General features: G+C 50.4%; 1 protein-coding gene across 2 annotated transcripts in view; it reads right to left on the bottom strand.

Annotated features, from left to right (window-relative positions):
* Window positions 1-9,680: 9,680 nt before the first annotated feature.
* The window catches only part of LGALS12 (galectin 12), a 12,220-nt gene continuing 5,255 nt past the window's right edge, over window positions 9,681-16,645 (bottom strand). For both annotated transcript variants that reach the window (XM_066251804.1, XM_066251805.1), the window contains exons 6-9: window positions 16,374-16,400; window positions 15,777-15,865; window positions 11,919-12,069; window positions 9,681-11,506 (exon numbers count right to left, since the gene is read on the bottom strand). In XM_066251804.1, coding sequence (XP_066107901.1) covers window positions 11,360-11,506; window positions 11,919-12,069; window positions 15,777-15,865; window positions 16,374-16,400 — 414 coding nt within the window. In that variant the 3' untranslated portion in view covers window positions 9,681-11,359. The remainder of the gene's footprint in view (window positions 11,507-11,918; window positions 12,070-15,776; window positions 15,866-16,373; window positions 16,401-16,645) is intronic.

Here is a 16,645-nt window from a genome sequence, read left to right as displayed (position 1 = left end):
CCAGGACCCAGGACCCAGGCTTTTTCCTCATGTTGACCTGGTGTCTGCTATGGTCACAGCAGCCTCAAGTGGCAGTCTTTGTCTAGCAATGTTCAAAAACAGTAAGGAAAGGGCATCTCAGTGTTTCTGTCTCTCTCTTCCTGACTCTAAAAAAATTAAAATAACAATAAAATAAAATTATATATATATATATATATATATATATATATATATATATATATATATATGATGCTTTTCTGCTTTTCATTGCTTGTGTCCTTTTTGTGAGGAGAAAACCTTTCCCATGGTTCCTGGCTGTCCTGCACCCATCCTTCCCTGGTCAGAGCCGGCCACATTTCCATTGCAAACCCCCGGTGCACAACCGGGAAGGGGCTCCCTCCACGGGCTCGTGGTGCCCACTGAGGAGAGGGCTCTGTGAGCCTGGAGGACAGTGAGTGATGAGGCGGGTGGCTGGGTGGGGGCAGAGGGCGATGATATTGTCTAATCAGCCAACACATAAGGTGCACTCACTTCCGTCCTGTGTAACACGGCTCTACTGGAAGGCTGCAGAGAGGCCGGGACCAGTTCTCAGACACTCAGACTGGTTCCTTATAGGATCTGCAGGGAAAATGGGGTGGAGGCCTCACTGGAGTGCAGGAAACTTGAGGATGTAGGCATAGTCTCCACCCCCATCAGAAAGCTCTTATATGCATGGGGGACTCAGCAAGGGCACCTTCTCCCTCAACATTACCCCCTGGCTCCAATGCCCTTGAGCAGACAGGGCTGCAGACACAGTGCTCCAATGCCCATTGGCTCCTCTGGCTCCAGGGACAGGATGGCATTCTGAGCACGGCCCAGTCTCTTTCCAAGTGAGCCGCTCTGTGAAAGGGGTAGAGGGGTCTCTAACTGCTCACTGCCCTGAGTTAGGTCAGGTTCAGGATGGACAGAGAACATAGTGAGCTGCAAGGTCTGTCTCTTTCAAGGAGTGTCACTTTGCTTCTCTCTCTCTCTCTCTTTTTCTCTTTTTCTTCCCCTTCTGCAGCCATGACTTGATTGGAGCGAGTTGGCCCTGGGAGCTGAGGATGGCTCCATGGCCCCTTCCTCAGGTGCTAAGAATAGTTTGGTTGCTGAGCAATGAAGAAATACCCCAGATGGATAGAGCATTGCCCCAAAGGGGACTAGCTGGGTGAATCCGGTTGGGGCACTAGTTGGAGTCTGTCTCTGCTTCCCCTCCTCTCACTTAATACAAAAGAAAATAAAAAAAAGAAGCAATATGGAAATATCTTAAATAACAGTTACAGGGTTTTTTTTGTCAAGTATTATCTAATATTTTTTTCATTAATATTTTAAAACTCTTTCTTATAACATAATCCAGTTTTGTGTACCTTTTATTGTTCTTATATAAATGTTAAATTCATGACACCATAAACTACATTTTGGTATATTGTTTTTTTATACTTAAAATGGTCACTAGAGGAGAGAACTAGTTGTTAAATTATTTGAATCTCACCACTGTTTATAACCCATATAAATATGACATTTTTTATGCTAAATACAAAAGACTATAGCATGAGTTTGTGTTCCTGAATTGCCTCTCAGAGATTTGGGGTGAAGCTGCCATATTCCTTACTTGCAATAAATTGTGTTGTTTCATTGTTAAAGATGTTGATAGTCTCAGTAACACTAACCTAACAAAGGTTAAAAAAGAAAAAAGGCACAACCTACAGCTCACTCAATAAGAAACAGAAAGCTCACCTCTCTTCAAGCTGTAAAAAACACAAGCACCGCTCAGGTGCGGGTCCAACCCAGCAGCAGAGGCCTGGAGACAGAAATAAGTCAGAAAGGTGAGCTGAGAGCCACGCCCCCCCATGCCAAGCCACAGGGGGAGCAGCTGAGGGGAGAGGCACAGCCCTCAGCTGCAGAATGCAGGTGACAACTTTAACCTGAAGACAGGCCTCAGGAACCCACAGTCCAGTGACCTAGGCAGCTCCAGGGGGCCGGCGATGCCCAGAGTGACAGGCCCTCCTGGAGCTCTGGGTCCACAGACCTACTGGCTCTCTCTATTGCAATAGGGGGATGTGTGGAGAAGCAGATGGTCACTTCCTCCATGTACCCTGGTCAAGAATCAAACCTGGGACATCCACACATCGGGCTGATGCTGTATCACCGAACCAACTGGCTAAGGTCCATATTTCTTCTTGATTGGCATCCTCACTTACAATTTTTTTCACCTATGGATGGAATGAACATCACTGTGGATGCTTAGAATACACTGTTGCACAGATGAATGTTAAAAAAGAGAAAAGGAGCCCTGGCCGGTTGGCTCAGTGGTAGAGCGTCGGCCTGGCGTGCAGAAGTCTCGGGTTCGATTCCCGGCCAGGGCACACAGGAGAAGCGCCCATCTGCTTCTCCACCCCTCCCCCTCTCCTTCCTCTCTGTCTCTCTCTTCCCCTCCCGCAGCCGAGGCTCCACTGGAGCAAAGATGGCCCGGGCACTGGGGATGGCTCCTTGGCCTCTGCCCCAGGCGCTAGAGTGGCTCTGGTCGCAACAGAGCGACGCCCCAGAGGGGCAGAGCATCGCCCCCTGGTGGGCGTGCCTGGTGGATCCCGGTCGGGCGTATGCGGGAGTCTGTCTGACTGTCTCTCCCTGTTTCCGGCTTCAGAAAAATACAGAAAAAAAAAAGAGAGAGAGAAAAGGAGTAAGGAATGTAAACTTGTGATTTCCACATTGGGCAGCTGCTCAGGTGCCCACCTTAGAGAGAACCCTGATTATAAAAGTGCCATTTTAACAAATGGTTTGCTGAACTCAACAAAAAATTAGGTATCAGTTCTGCCAAACTGATACAAACTGGCAAAATCCCAGCACTGCGGTGACCCGCTGAGCCCCATTCTCAGAACCCCTCCCCTTGCTTCAGAAGCCTCATAGCTGACACAGTGAGAGATGCAGATTGAAAGGCTCTGGATGTGAACCAACAGGCAGCTCCACCAGGGTCCAGGGTCTTGTGGGGGTCACACAGCTGTCAGCTGTGGGGTGGACACGCCGGCATCCCATCAGTGTATACAACAACCTGAGGAGGAGGGATGACTGCCTCCTGTGCAGGTGCAGGAGCCAGCGTTCCCAGAGGGTGTGACGATCTGCATAAGTTGTCACCTGTGTGAAAAGCCCGAGCGGGGCCTTTTTTCTGCCCGAATCTCTCAGTAGTTGCCCCATGCTGCAAACCAGCGTGGCTAGTAATCCTAGGTCCTGAGGGAGAACGGTGCAGAATTAAGAAAATAGACTCACAGAGAAAAGAGGACGGGGTCAGGAGGCCTCTGCAATGCTGATGGCAATATCCGAGAGAGCGAGCCCCCAGTCTTTGCTTTATTATCTAGTATAGACAATTAAAGCCTTTAAGCCAATATACAAATAAGGAAGTCTCTGATACAAAGCCACTCATCTGAGGCATAAATTGGATTCCTCATAAGAGTGCACCACCCTACATCATGCAACAATCAAGGGTGTGAGGAAAAGCTTAGTGTTGAAAAGATCTTAGTATTAAAAGAGTGGGAAAGGCTTAGTCTTAAACTAAGCTTTAGGCTCTAACGACCTTGCCAGCTTACAGCCTCTTTCCCACAGCCCCGTGGCCCTGCCTTCTCCTACTTCCACACCCTGTTCCTTGTGCGTGTTTCACCCCAGGGCACTCTAGTGTTAGAATTAATACTTTATCTGTTCTTCTTTCTACGTTCCTGATCTGAGGCATGACATCCCCCATTCCAACTCCCATTGCAGGTTTCCCAGTCCCCAAAGAGGGCCACCATAAGTCCCCCATTTCGCCCTGGCTGGTTGGCTCAGTGGTAGAGCGTCGGCCTGGCGTGCAGATGTCCCGGGTTCGATTCCTGGCCAGGGCACACAGGAGAGGCGCCCATCTGCTTCTCCACCCCTCCCCCTCTCCTTCCTCGCTGTCTCTCTCTTCCCCTCCTGCAGCCAAGGCTCCATTGGAGCAAAGATGGCCGAGGCGCTGGGGATGGCTCCTTGGCCTCTGCCCCAGGCGCTGGAGTAGCTCTGGTCGCAACAGAGCGAAGCCCCGGAGGGGCAGAGCATCGCCCCCTGGTGGGCAGAGCATCGCTCCTGGTGGGCGTGCCGGGTGGATCCCGGTGGGGCGCATGCGGGAGTCTGTCTGACTGTCTCTCCCCGTTTCCAGCTTCAGAAAAATACAAAAAAATAATAATAAAAAAAAAATAAGTCCCCCGTTTTCATCACACACCCCTGCTTTCCTCCTCACCTTCACCCTTTCCCTTCCCACCTACATCCAATCATGAAGTCCACTCCGAACTAACTTTAGAAGTTTCTTCTGAATTTACTTCCTCATCCGTCTCCCTGCCACGTGACCCCCACGGTTTTCTGATTAACCCTCGGCCTCCGGTACCTACCACTCCCTGTGTCTCCCCATCCCCACTCGGATTCATTTTCAACATTACATCAACTTGACATTCTTGGGATAAACCATACTTGGTTGTGATACAATGTTGTCCTTTTGTATATATTTTTAATTGATTTTGCCAAAATTTTGGTAAGAATTTTTGCATCTATCGTTTTGAAGCATATTGGTCCATAGTTTTTCTTAATATCATTTCTGATTCTCATATAAGAGTAATACAGGACTTAAAAAAATGAGTAGAGGGTGTTCCACCATCTATAATTTTGCCAGAGTTTGTGTAGAATGGTTATTATTTCCCAGAATTCACCAATGAAACCATCCAGGCCTAGAGTTGTTAACTACAAATTTAACGTTTATGACAGATATCAAGCCATTTACATAATCTAGTCCTTTTAGACTGAGCTTTGGTAGTGTGTCTCTTCCAAGGTATCTGTCCACTTCCTCTAATCGGCCTAATTTCTTATCTTTGAGTTATTCAAAATTCCATTTTTATTATTTTAATAACATAGAATCTGTAGTGATGTCTCTGAGAGTGGGGAGAAGGTGATCTCTCATAACTGTTATTGGTGATTTGTGTTCAGTTAAAGAATTATCAATATTGGCCCTGGCCAGTTGGCTCAATGGTAGAGCATCAGCCCGGTATGTGGATGTCCCAGGTACAATTCCCAGTCAGGGAACAGAGGAGAAACACCCATCTGCCTCTCCAACCCTCCCTCTCTTGCTTCTCTCTCTCTTCTCCTCCTGCAGCCATGGCTTAATTGGAGCGAGTTGGCCCAGAGCGCTGAGGATGGATCCATGGCCTCCACTTCAGGTGTTAAAGAGCTCGGTTGCTGAGCAATGGAGCAATGCCTCAGATGGGCAGAGCCTCACCCCCTAGTAGGCTTGCCAAGTGGATCCCAGTGGGACACAAGTGGGAGTCTGTCTCTCTGCTTCCCCTCTTCTCACTGAATTTAAAATTAAAAATATATATATCAGTATTATTTATCTCAAAATGCCATTCATTTTTTTCCTCCTGTTTTATATTAAATTAATTTCCATTCTGGTTTTTATTATATTCTTTCTTAATCTTACTTCGTGTATTTTTATACTTTCTTAAAGAGAAAGGTGAAGGCTTCTTTTCACAAGTTCTTTATTGCTAGTCTATGCATTTAGTACCTTACATTTCCCTGTGAGTACAGTTATAGTTTCACCCCACACATTTTGTTATGTTGTGTTTTTATTTCCATTCAGTTCAAAATACTTTCAAGTTTTTCTTTTAATTTATTTATTGAATCAATTGGTCATTTAGTTTACAAAAGTATTTGAGAAAATTCCAGCATTTTTTCTGTAATTCTTATTTAATTTCTTCATAGTTAGAGAATTTTCTATTATTTGGTGCACTTAAAATGTATTAAAACTTGCATTCGGGGTGACCCTAGAATCTATGTAAACACAATTAATTAAATAAAAAAACATTAAAAATTTTATTAAAACTTGTTTTATTGCCTAGAATATGGTCTGCCTTGGTAAACGTTCCTTTTGTGTCTGAAAAAACATGTGTGTTCTGCTGTTGACAAAGTATTCTGCGGCGTCACTTAGGTTAAGCCAGAGGTTCATGTCGGTCAGGTCTTTAGTAATTATCCTTACAAATTTTTATTGTCATTGTTCTAGATAATACTTAGTAATTCCTTTTTTGTTGTTGTTGTTAACTTACATGAGAGGAGGAGAGATAGAGAGGCAGACCCCTGCATGCGCCCTGACCAGAATCCACCCGGCAACCCATCTGGGACCCATGCTCTGTTCATCTGGGGCCATGTTTGCAACCCAGATATTTTTAGCTCCTGACAAAGAAGCTCCATGGAGCCTTAGAGAAAGGGGGAGGGAGAGGAGTAGAAGCAGATGGTTGCCTCTCCTATGTGCCCTAATTGGGACTCAAACCTGAGACTTCCATAAGCCGGGTTGATGCTCTACCACTGAGCAACCAGCCAAGACCAATACTTACTCATTTAAACCTATATTTTCTATCAGTTATTGAGAGAGCAATGTGTAGAATTCTGACTTTGATTACATATTTTTCTATTTCTTCACTCAGTTCTATCAGTTTTACCCTCATTTATTTTCAAATTTTATTATTAGATTCCCAAATATTTAGATTTGTGGGTTTAAATGAATTGAGCCCTTTATCTCTTATAAATGACTCTTTTTTCCCTGATAATATTCTTCCCTCTGAGGTCTAATAATTTTGTCTGTTATCAATACAACCACTCCATCTTCTTTCATTAGTGTTGGCATCATTCATCTGCTGGCTCACCAGCTGGCTGACGACAAGCCCGGGAACAGGAAACTGCTTCCTACTCCTGGCACCCAGATCGGGATGCTTTATATAAATTGCCTTTTTATACTTTTAATTTTTTTCTCATTTGGCGATTCTGTCTCTTTTTTATTAGTTTGTAAGAATTCAATGAATATCCCAGCTCTCAAATTACTTTTCCATTGTGTCCTTTGGCAAACAAAAACCATACAACCAGAAAATGTCTGGATCTGGACGGTACAGCATAGATACATTTCTACCTATTCCTCCCACTAAATACAGCTAAAGACCTTGGCGATTACATATAAAACAACCATCAACTAGACTTTTAAAGACTATCAAGTTGGGTCCTGGCCAGTTGGCTCAGTGGTAGAGTGTCAGCCTGGCATGTGAATGTCCTGGGTTCGATTCCCCAGTCAGCACACAAAGGAGAAGCGTCCATCTGCTTCTCCATACCTCCCTCGCTTCTCTCTCCTTCCTTCCTGCAGCCATGGCTCAATTAGAGCAGTTGACTCTGGGTGCTGAGGATGGCTCCATGCCTTCCTCCTCAGATGCTAAGGATAGCTTAGTTGCTGAACAACAGAGCAGCACCCTAGATGGGCAGAGCATTGCCCCCTAATGGGCTTGCTGAGTAAATACCAGTCAGGGCACATGTGGGAGTCTGTCTCTCTGCCACCCCTCCTCTCGTTGAATTTGAATAAATAAATAGATAAATAAATAAATAAATAAATAAATAAATAAATAAAGACTATAAAGTTGGAGAGAGAACGAATACAAGCTAGGGGCCCAAAGATTTGAGGAATAACATGGTGATCGGTTCCTTTACTATCTGTTTGCTCATAGATTCCAGACTGGGTTCTGGAGAACATGCAACTTAAAAACACAAACAGATACAAAGAGAGCCCCAAGAGTTGCCTCATCTCTCTTTGCAGAGGGTCAGGAAAGGGATAACATAATATAGAAATCTTAGGTGATAACCTTATTTTCCTACACTAGTGAAACACCCCAAAAGAACTGTATCGCCACATCAATCTTCGTCAACAACCCAACCTCCACCCTAATCCAGTGGTGGGATTCAGCTGGTTCGCACCAGTTCAGCAGAACCAATACTTAATTTTTTGTTGAATTCGGCCAACCGGTTGTTAAAATGGCACTTGTAATCAGGATTCTAAGGTGGGCTAGCCACCCAATGTGGAAATCACAAATTTACATTCCTTACTCTTTTTTTTTTTTTTTTTTTCTCATTTTTCTGAAGCTGGAAACTGGGAGGCAGGCAGTCAGACAGACTCCCACATGCTCCCGGCTGGGATCCACCCAGCATGCCCACCAGGGGGCGATGCTCTGCCCCTCTGGGGCGTCGCTCTGTTGCAACCAGAGCCATTCTAGCGCCTGAGGCAGAGGCCACAGAGCCATCCTCAGCGCCCAGGCCATCTCTGCTCCAATGGAGCCTCGGATGTGGGAGGGAAAGAGAGAGACAGAGAGGAAGGAGAGGGGGAGGGGTGGAGAAGCAGATGGGCGCTTCTCCTGTGTGCCCTGGCCGGGAATCGAACCTGGGACTCCTGCACGCCAGGCCGACGCTCTACCGCTGAGCCAACCGGCCAGGGCCACCCTTACTCTTTTTTAACGTTCATCTGTGCAACAGCGTACGTATTCTAAGCACCCGTAGTCATGTTCATTCTGACCATAGGTGAAAAAAAGTTTGCAGGTGAGGACGCCAATCAAGAAACAATATAAAACCATCTTAAATAACAGTTTTATTGTTTTTTTTGTCAGGTATTATTGAATATTTTTTCATTAATATTATGAAACTCTTATAACATAATCTAGTTTTGTGTACCTCTTATATAATTCTTATTTAAGTATTAAATGCATGAAATAATAAGCTACCTTTCTGTATATCTTTTTTAATACACAAACTGGTTGTTAAATTATTTAAATCCTACCACTGGACCACGTACACCGCAGTCAGGGGGTGCTGAGCTTAAGGATTTTCCAGTGTTGCCTTGGATGGGCCTGGTGCTCGGGCATTGGAAAGATGCTGGTACATGTGGTCTTGTGAGAACAGGCCTGCAGTAACGCGTGCACACAGGCACGAGAACAGGCCTGCAGTAACGCGTGCACACAGGCACGAGAAGAGGCCTGCAGTAACGCGTGCACACAGGCACGTGCTTGAATGAATGTGTACTCAGCAGACACATTCTCTGGACTCTCCCCACTTCCCATGTCTCGGAAGGGGAAGAGCTTTTTTTCCTGGTTCTTGTCTCCCAGGCCCACACAAAGGGGATACTGTAAGAATGACACCGGCATCCTCATGTGACAAGTGCTCGCATCTCTGGTTTCCATGAGGTCATGAAGCTGCAGCATTGCCCATTCCCCCAAAGAAACCACTCTTTCGGGGTTGGAGGGGCTCAAGTTCACATACATCTGGCTTTTCTAATGCAAGCAGGCCAAACACCCTACCTGGAGACCTGGTTGATGCTTTTTGGTGTGGCTATGAGCCGTGAGCCATCTACATGGGAGACGGAACATGGGAACATGGTCCATCTGGGCCAGGCTAGCAGGGAAGGGTTTTCTACTTAAATATCAGCCTTTGAGTTTATAATCATGACTGTGTGCACACTGAATTGTAATGTGTTCTTTCCTACAGGGGACCTTAACTTCTTTGGGAATAAAAGACGCTGGATCTTGCCTGACCAGGCAGTGGCACACTGGGTGGAGCATTGGACTGGGATGCAGAGCACCAAGGTTCGAAATCCCGAGGTCGCCAGCTTGAGCGTAGGCTCACCAGCGTGAGCGTGAGATCACAGACATGACCCCATGGTTGCTGGCTTGAGCCCAAGGATCGCTGGCTTGAAGCCCAAGGTCACTGGCTTGAGCCCAAGGTCCCTGGCTTGAGTAAGGGGTCACTCACTCTGCTGTAGCCCCCCAGTCAAGGCACATATGAGAAAGCAATCAATGAATAACTAAGGTGCTACAACAAAGAATTGATGCTTCTCATCTCTTTCCCTTCCTGTCTATCCCTCTCTCTGTCTATGTCACACACAAAAAAAAGAAAGAAAGAAAAAGAAAGACTCTGGACCTTTATTCTCTATTGAATTGAATTTGTTGTACATCAATTGAGTTTCTTTTTTCTTTTTTTTTTGTAAACCCACTCATGTGTCCCAAAGGGAACTTATTTGCGAAAGGTCCACACAATGTCAGCCTGGCTCCATGGAGCAGGGCCCTCAGAGTGTGAGTCCTGGTTTTGAATTCTGGCTCAACCACGTCTCAGCCAAGGTCTTGGATGTGCTGCTTAATCTCCCTGGGGCTCAGGAGACAGTCTCATAAAGGGGGGAGGAAAGGAGATAACATGTCAATCACCAGCGTGGAGCCTGGCTCAAAGGAGCAAGCTAAGAACAGTCCCTGTCTCCTGAATGATCAAATGGGTGGGGCAGGAGACACTGAGTCATTAACTCGTACACATAGCGAGAGAGACAGAGAACGCGTGGTGGAGACCAGAGAAAGGTTTTCTGTGCAGAGGCTGTTCCTCTTCCCTCCTCTTTCTGAACTGCACCCGAACCTTCTGGAGTGAGAGTCTGTCTGTCTGGGATTCCCAGGGAAGTTCTTCAGCAACCTGGTCAATGGTCCCAGGACTGGGAAACAGACCCCAGCCTGAAGTTCTGTGATAAAGATTGTTGAATGGATGGAGCAGACCCGTGAGCAATAGTGAGCACTTTGTCACTAACCTGTGACATTGTCCCGAGTTCTGCGATGCCTTGCCTTAGAGGAGGGGGTGTTAGCCACATTGGTGGGGCCGATAGATTGTTTCTCACAATATCAGTTCAAGAGCCACCTTTTATTGAGCTCCGACTCAGTACCAGGCATTTTAAGCCATCTCAACTCATAAATTCTCACAACCACCCTGCTAGTTGATGTCATGTCCCACCCCTTTCCGTGTGAGCATACTGAATTGGCCCAAACCGATGAAATCTCCGCCCGCCCGTACAGGTGTCAGGGTTTGAACCCAGGCTGGTCTCTCTCCTCCTGGGCTGGCGCTGTGAGTTCTGGGGACTGTGCACACAGGGCCCATGGCCGGGGAACCCTGAGGCATGTGCTGACCCCGGCACAGAGGAGCAAGTTGATTCTGGTGCCCCACAGACTAGCGCCAGGCACCTGACAAGGACTTTGAGAGTCGGCCACGTCTCATCCTCCATCCCATCAACGTCATCGGGTTCTCACAGAAATGAAGTGTACAGGGGAGTGCTGGGAAGCAGAGCCATACAGATGATGCTGGTGTCCTGGCGGTGGTGTGGTGACAAGGGACGGCCCTGACGGTCCATGGGGCACAGAGCTGCCCTCTGATCTGGCCCCTTTTCTCCAGTACCGTTTGATGAGAATGACAAACACTACATTCTCTAGGCCACTGTATTTTGAGTGTCTTTGTTAGGCTACAAAAGCTGCCTCCTTGTCTAGGCCCTGAGGGAAAACAAAGGCCAGTCCCGGGCTCCCGGTGGAGGGCGGTGGAGAGCTGGAGGAGCCTTCACGTCCCTGTCACTTTCCTCTGCGGCAGGGCCCAAAGCTCCTGCAGACTCAGGCCTGACACGGTGCTGACGGGGCCCTTTAAGGAGGGGAGGAAGGGGGCTGGGTCGTGGGGCCCCGGGTCTGGGCTGGCCTCCTCTCCCCCGGACCCGTCCTCAGTAGTGCACACTGTACAGCTGGATGGTGCCACTGATCCGAAGCTCTCGCAGCCGCTCCAGGGCCTGCTGGTCCAGGCTGGTGGCCCCCAGGCCCTGCCCATTGAGTGCCAGCTTCAGCCCTCCCTCCTGGCACAGGAGCAGCACCTGGGAAAGGAGGGTGTGAGCCCTGCAGGCTTCCTGATGGACCCTTCACTGCCCACCCGACGGCCCACCCAGCGAGTGCCTCCTCCCCTCACACTGGGTCCCCAGCACACATGCTGCAGCAGAACAGGACTAGGGTCCCGCTTGTCACCGGTCCTTCCATGAGGACCTTTGCCACCCTGGGCCTCAGTTCCACCATCTGCAACAGGGGCTGGGGTGGCTTCCCTTGAAGGAGAGGGTCTCAACCAGAGTCATTAGGGGGGCTTTTTGGTCAGGCTGCCGCCAGGGTTCACCCTGATTGCTTAAGCCTGGGTTTCCAGGATCCCGGCTGCCAGGGTAAAGGGTTGGGAGCCCCAGGATGTCCCATCCACGCCCCCTTCGGTGTCCCAGATGGGAATGCATGGCTCTGACCCACCTCGAAGAACCGCTGGGGGTAGAACAGGAAGGGAGCCAAGATCAGCTGCTTCCGTCCCCAGGGTGAGACCCAAGCCAGCGTCCTGTCTGCGAAGGAAGCCCTGAGTGTCACAGCAACACGAGCGGCCTCGTCCAGCAGGCTCAGCGTGAAACTGCGGGAAGGGGCCGGAGAAGGCGCTCAGCTTCCAGAGGCCCAGGCCGTGGTTCCCTGAATCCTCCGGGCTGTGGCTGCTGGGCCCTGGGGGGGCTCCCTGCATCCTCCAGGCTGTGGCTGCTGGGCCCTGGGGGGGCTCCCTGCATCCTCCAGGCTGTGGCTGCTGGGCCCTGGGGGGGGCTCCCTGAATCCTCCGGGCTGTGGCTGCTGGGCCCTGGGGGGGCTCCCTGCATCCTCCGGGCTGTGGCTGCTGGGCCCTGGGGGGGGCTCCCTGAATCCTCTGGGCTGAGGCTGCTGGGCCCTGGGGGGGCTCCCTGCATCCTCCGGGCTGTGGCTGCTGGGCCCTGGGGGGGCTCCCTGAATCCTCTGGGCTGTGGCTGCTGGGCCCTGGGGGTGGCTCCCTGAATCCTCCGGGCTGTGGCTGCTGGGCCCTGGGGGGAGGCTCCCTGAATCCTCTGGGCTGTGGCTGCTGGGCCCTGGGGGAGGCTCCCTGAATCCTCTGGGCTGTGGCTGCTGGGCCCTGGGGGGGGGGGTGCAGGTGGGAGAGCGGCTGGAAGGTTGGGCAGGTCCCATCTCCATCTCCAGAAACTGGTTCTCGGCCCCCTGACCGCTCCGAGCAGAATTACCTGATTGAGCCTCACACCTGAGATTGAGACCCCTTGTTGCCACTCACTGACTGACTGCAGGACCGTGGGGTCTCAGGCAAATGACCTTGCCTGAGCCTTCGTGTCCCCTCCTCAAAATGGGGACAACAATGAGAGCTAACGTGTACCGAGTACTACGTGCCAGGTGCTGCTTTCAGCGTTTTGTAGACAGTGTCGGGGTAGAGCGAGGCTGCCTGGGTTCAACCCTGGATCTGCTCGTTTTTACTCTTGTGACCTTGGGCAAATCAATACTTCTGTGCCTCAATTTCCTCATCTGTAATGTGGGAATAACAACAGTACTGTATCTGCCTCTGGGGTGATGAGAATTAAATGAATTAACACATTTAACGCAAAGTGCTTAGAACAGCAGCTGGTGTAGAATAAGCACTCAAATCCTATCTATTGTTTAAAAACTAATCCTAGGAAATACCGTGTACCTCTCGGGGCCACTGACAGGAACAAAGGAGATAATGTATGGAAAAGTTAGCAAATACCCAGCACGCAGTAGGTATCTTCTAGATGCAATGGTTTGCTTTCCTGGGCTCTCACGGAGACCTGTGCCTGTGCCTGAGGTTTATCAGCCCACTTCACTGAGGGGAGGTTAAAGGGCATGCTCCGTCCCTAGCAACAGTGGGGGGGGGGGGGGCGGGGGGCTTCAGCCGGGATATCAACCAGGATCCAGGACTCGGGTTTGGGGGCTCTTCCTGCCGCCTGGCTCCTGCCTCTCAAACCGGACAACCAGATTCTGTTTCATGTCTGGGTAGCTTTCCAGGGTCACTTTGTTCGAAACCACAGCCCTGAAGCTGTTGCTGAGCCTTCGGCAGGAAGTAGGTGATTGGAGAGCCGACCAGATTCAGGGGACTGCGCGAAGCCCGGGAAAGGTGGGCCTTTGAGAACCCTCTTCTGATCGATTTGTTCCAGGAGGACGCTCCATACGTTCCCAGCTTTGGAAGGGAACGGCAAGGTCTCAAAACGGGGCAGAAGCTTGGCAGGAAGGGACCCTGGAGAGCGGCCTGCACGGAGCCTCCAGGCCCACTGTGCCCGGTAGCTGGCAGGCCCAGCCCCAACCTACTCCCCCAGGCCCCTCCCCGGAACGGGCTTTGTCTTCCCATTGGCCTGAGAACCTGGAGACCTCAGCGCCTGCCCCGCTCAGCACAGCCCCCTAGTGCCCAGGGAAGCTCTGTTGAAGTTCTCTGAGGCTGCAGTGGAACCCCAGCATGCTCAGTGCTTGGGGGGGGGTCAGAGAAGGACAAAGTTTTAGTGCCAATGAACCCCGTGCCCTCAAATTCTCGCCCTGCTCGTCCAATTCAAGCCACAGTTGCTTTCCGAAAACCACAGGGGTGGCGGCGGCGCATTTATCGCGGTCTCCGTGCTAAGTGCGAGGCACTGTGCTGAGTCTTGCTGTTGGTGGCCCACCGCATTCGCCTGTAGAAATGTTCTGGCGGGCCCACACTCTTCTCAACTTTAAAGCCACACCCAGTTCAACAATTGAGAGAGTTGGTGTAAAAGATGGCTTTCAGAAAGCTTCTCTTTAAGAATAATCAGTTCTGTCATGAACGGATCTGGGGCAATCGTCTTTCCATCTCACCAGCTTCCCATTCTGGGGTCTCATTATATATGTGACCTGCCAGGCCTCTGAGGGCCCATGAATTCGTGGGCCTTGTGAAAGAGCAGTTAAGTGTTCATTGTGTCACGAATAACCATGTGGCTTTGAGCTAATATATGAACCTAGTCTCATGTCCCCCAAGTTTTGGGGGGAGTGAAGGAAGGTTTTCTTTGTTACTGAAAATCATTTTGTTTTCCCTGTCGGGTTGGGATTATGTTTTTCCTTTTTTTTTTTTTTTTTCCTGTGGGGAAACTAAGAAATCCTGACTCCAAGAGGTAGAGTGACTTGCCCAACACCACACCGTTTATAAGAGGGAAAGTCAGGGCTCCAACCCAGTCGTGCCTGGCTTTGGAGGTCCGTGCTGTCCAGGGGTGCGCCTGCATCGGAACTCAGGAGCAGGCGGGGCAAGGGTTTGGTGAGGTCAGTGACTTCAAACATAAGCACAAAACAAACGGAGCGGAGAACAGAGGGCACTCACCCTACTCCCCTGCTCCTCCACCGAGAGAAATCTGATATCACCCCATTTGTGGAGCACTGCTGCGTGCCTGGCACGATCTGAGCATTTACACCACCCCCGGAGTCAGCACTGTTAGTACTCCCTTCTATAGACAAAGAAACTGAGGCACAGGAAGGAAAGGTAAGGCCTTGCAGTTGCACAGATGCTAAGTGTCCTCAGCAGAAGTCAAATCCAGCAGGCAACGTGGCCCAGAAAAATGGAATCCAATGCAATTCCAGAAAAAGGTAAAGGAGAGGGAGGGAGGAGAGGTGGGAGGAATGGAGAGACAGAGGGACGGAGGGAGGAAGGATAAGAAACAGAAAAAGAAAAGACCCTTGTCTACTTGGCTTTGAGCTTGCAGGTTTGGGAAATGGAGCAGGAGCGCCCCCTAGGGGAGAAGTTAGGCAGCATCTGCTCGGTTATTGTAAGGAACGCATTGGTGGTTCAGGGGTAGAATTCTCGCCTGCCACGCAGGAGGCCCGGGTACTTGGTTACTGTGTCCTTCCAAGTCTCCACTTCCCAGCATCAGGCCTCCTCTATGGAGCCCCGAGCATGTTTTCTAAACTATGCACCGGTCACCGTTGGAGGTGGCATCCTCTCTCTGGGTCTCAGCCCACATGCTTTCAAAGGCCTTCCTGAGGCCCCAGGGAGGACCTGCAGTAAGAGGCTGTTGGCCTGAGCAGTTTTACAGGCGTGGAAGATACGCCCAGAATTGGGCTGCTGGGGCCACGAAGGCAGGCCGAGCCCTGGTCTCAACCCCAGCCCGTCTTTTACAAACTGCAGTCCTGACCAGCACACTTCTCTCTGTGCTTGTCTCTTCTGTAAAATGGGGGTTCAGTGGTGGCTTAGGAGACTGAACAGGCAATGTGTATAAAGCATGTGCCTGGCACAGAGATGCTTCTCCTGCCCCCCTTCCGCATACTCACTCCTTTGGCTCCGCCCCTTATCTGCATACTCACTCCTTTGGCTCCTGCAAGACCAGCCCCCGCAGCACGATGACCTGTCCGGGCCAGAGACCCCGGGGAAGGGGGCGTGAGCAGGGCACGTCCTGAAGAAACATGGGAGATGGCTGAGAAGGTGACTCACAGAGGGGTTCAGAGAGGGCTACCGCCCCCAGGAGCAGCTCCGGGGGACCCTGGAGGCAGGTAAGTCTCTGCCTCTAGGCCGGCAGCTGGGGGTTAGGGGGCAGTTGGCTCTGCGCATTTACTAAACACCTGCTGCAGGCCTGGCGTCCTGTAGTACTCCGCTGTCCCGGGCCTTTTTCCAGGCTGAGCTCGGTGCCGCTCTGTGCTGGGAGCACCATGCATGTCCCCCATGCTGCACCTCGGAATGTCATGGCTCTTTCATTGGTCTGCCTCCCCACCAGCCTGTAAGCATCTGGAGCCCTGGGGACTGGCTTGTCCCTCTACCCTAGAGCCTGGCCCTGAGCCTGGCACAGAGTAAGTGAGGAAAAGGTCGCAAGGAGCTGGGTTTCAGCCTGAAGCTGCTGAGGCCATTTCCCACCAGGTGGGGGAGCTCTCCCACCCCTAATGGGACAGGTGAAAGAGGTCACTCACCAGCTTGGGGCTCTTCAGCAGGAAAGGCTGTCAAGGAAAGAGAGAAGGGGTGCGGGGGTCATGAGGTGTTTGCTCAATTAATGGGAATCTCTTGACAGCGTTATTAAAAATTGGGAATCTTCGGGGTCTGTCTCTCTCAGAGGTGAATGATTAGAGCCCTAGTGGGATCTTCCTGAATCCAGCGGGACATCAATGGGGAAGAACTGGGTGGAGGGACAGTAGTTCCCTCACTGTGTGGCCTCGTCTCCCCTCTGCCCTGCAGGCCACGCCAG

Source organism: Saccopteryx bilineata, chromosome 1 (genome assembly GCF_036850765.1).
Source record: "Saccopteryx bilineata isolate mSacBil1 chromosome 1, mSacBil1_pri_phased_curated, whole genome shotgun sequence".
NCBI lineage: Eukaryota > Metazoa > Chordata > Mammalia > Chiroptera > Emballonuridae > Saccopteryx > Saccopteryx bilineata.
The sequence above is the reverse complement of the archived record's forward strand: the minus strand, read 5'-3'. Positions and strand labels throughout refer to the sequence as shown.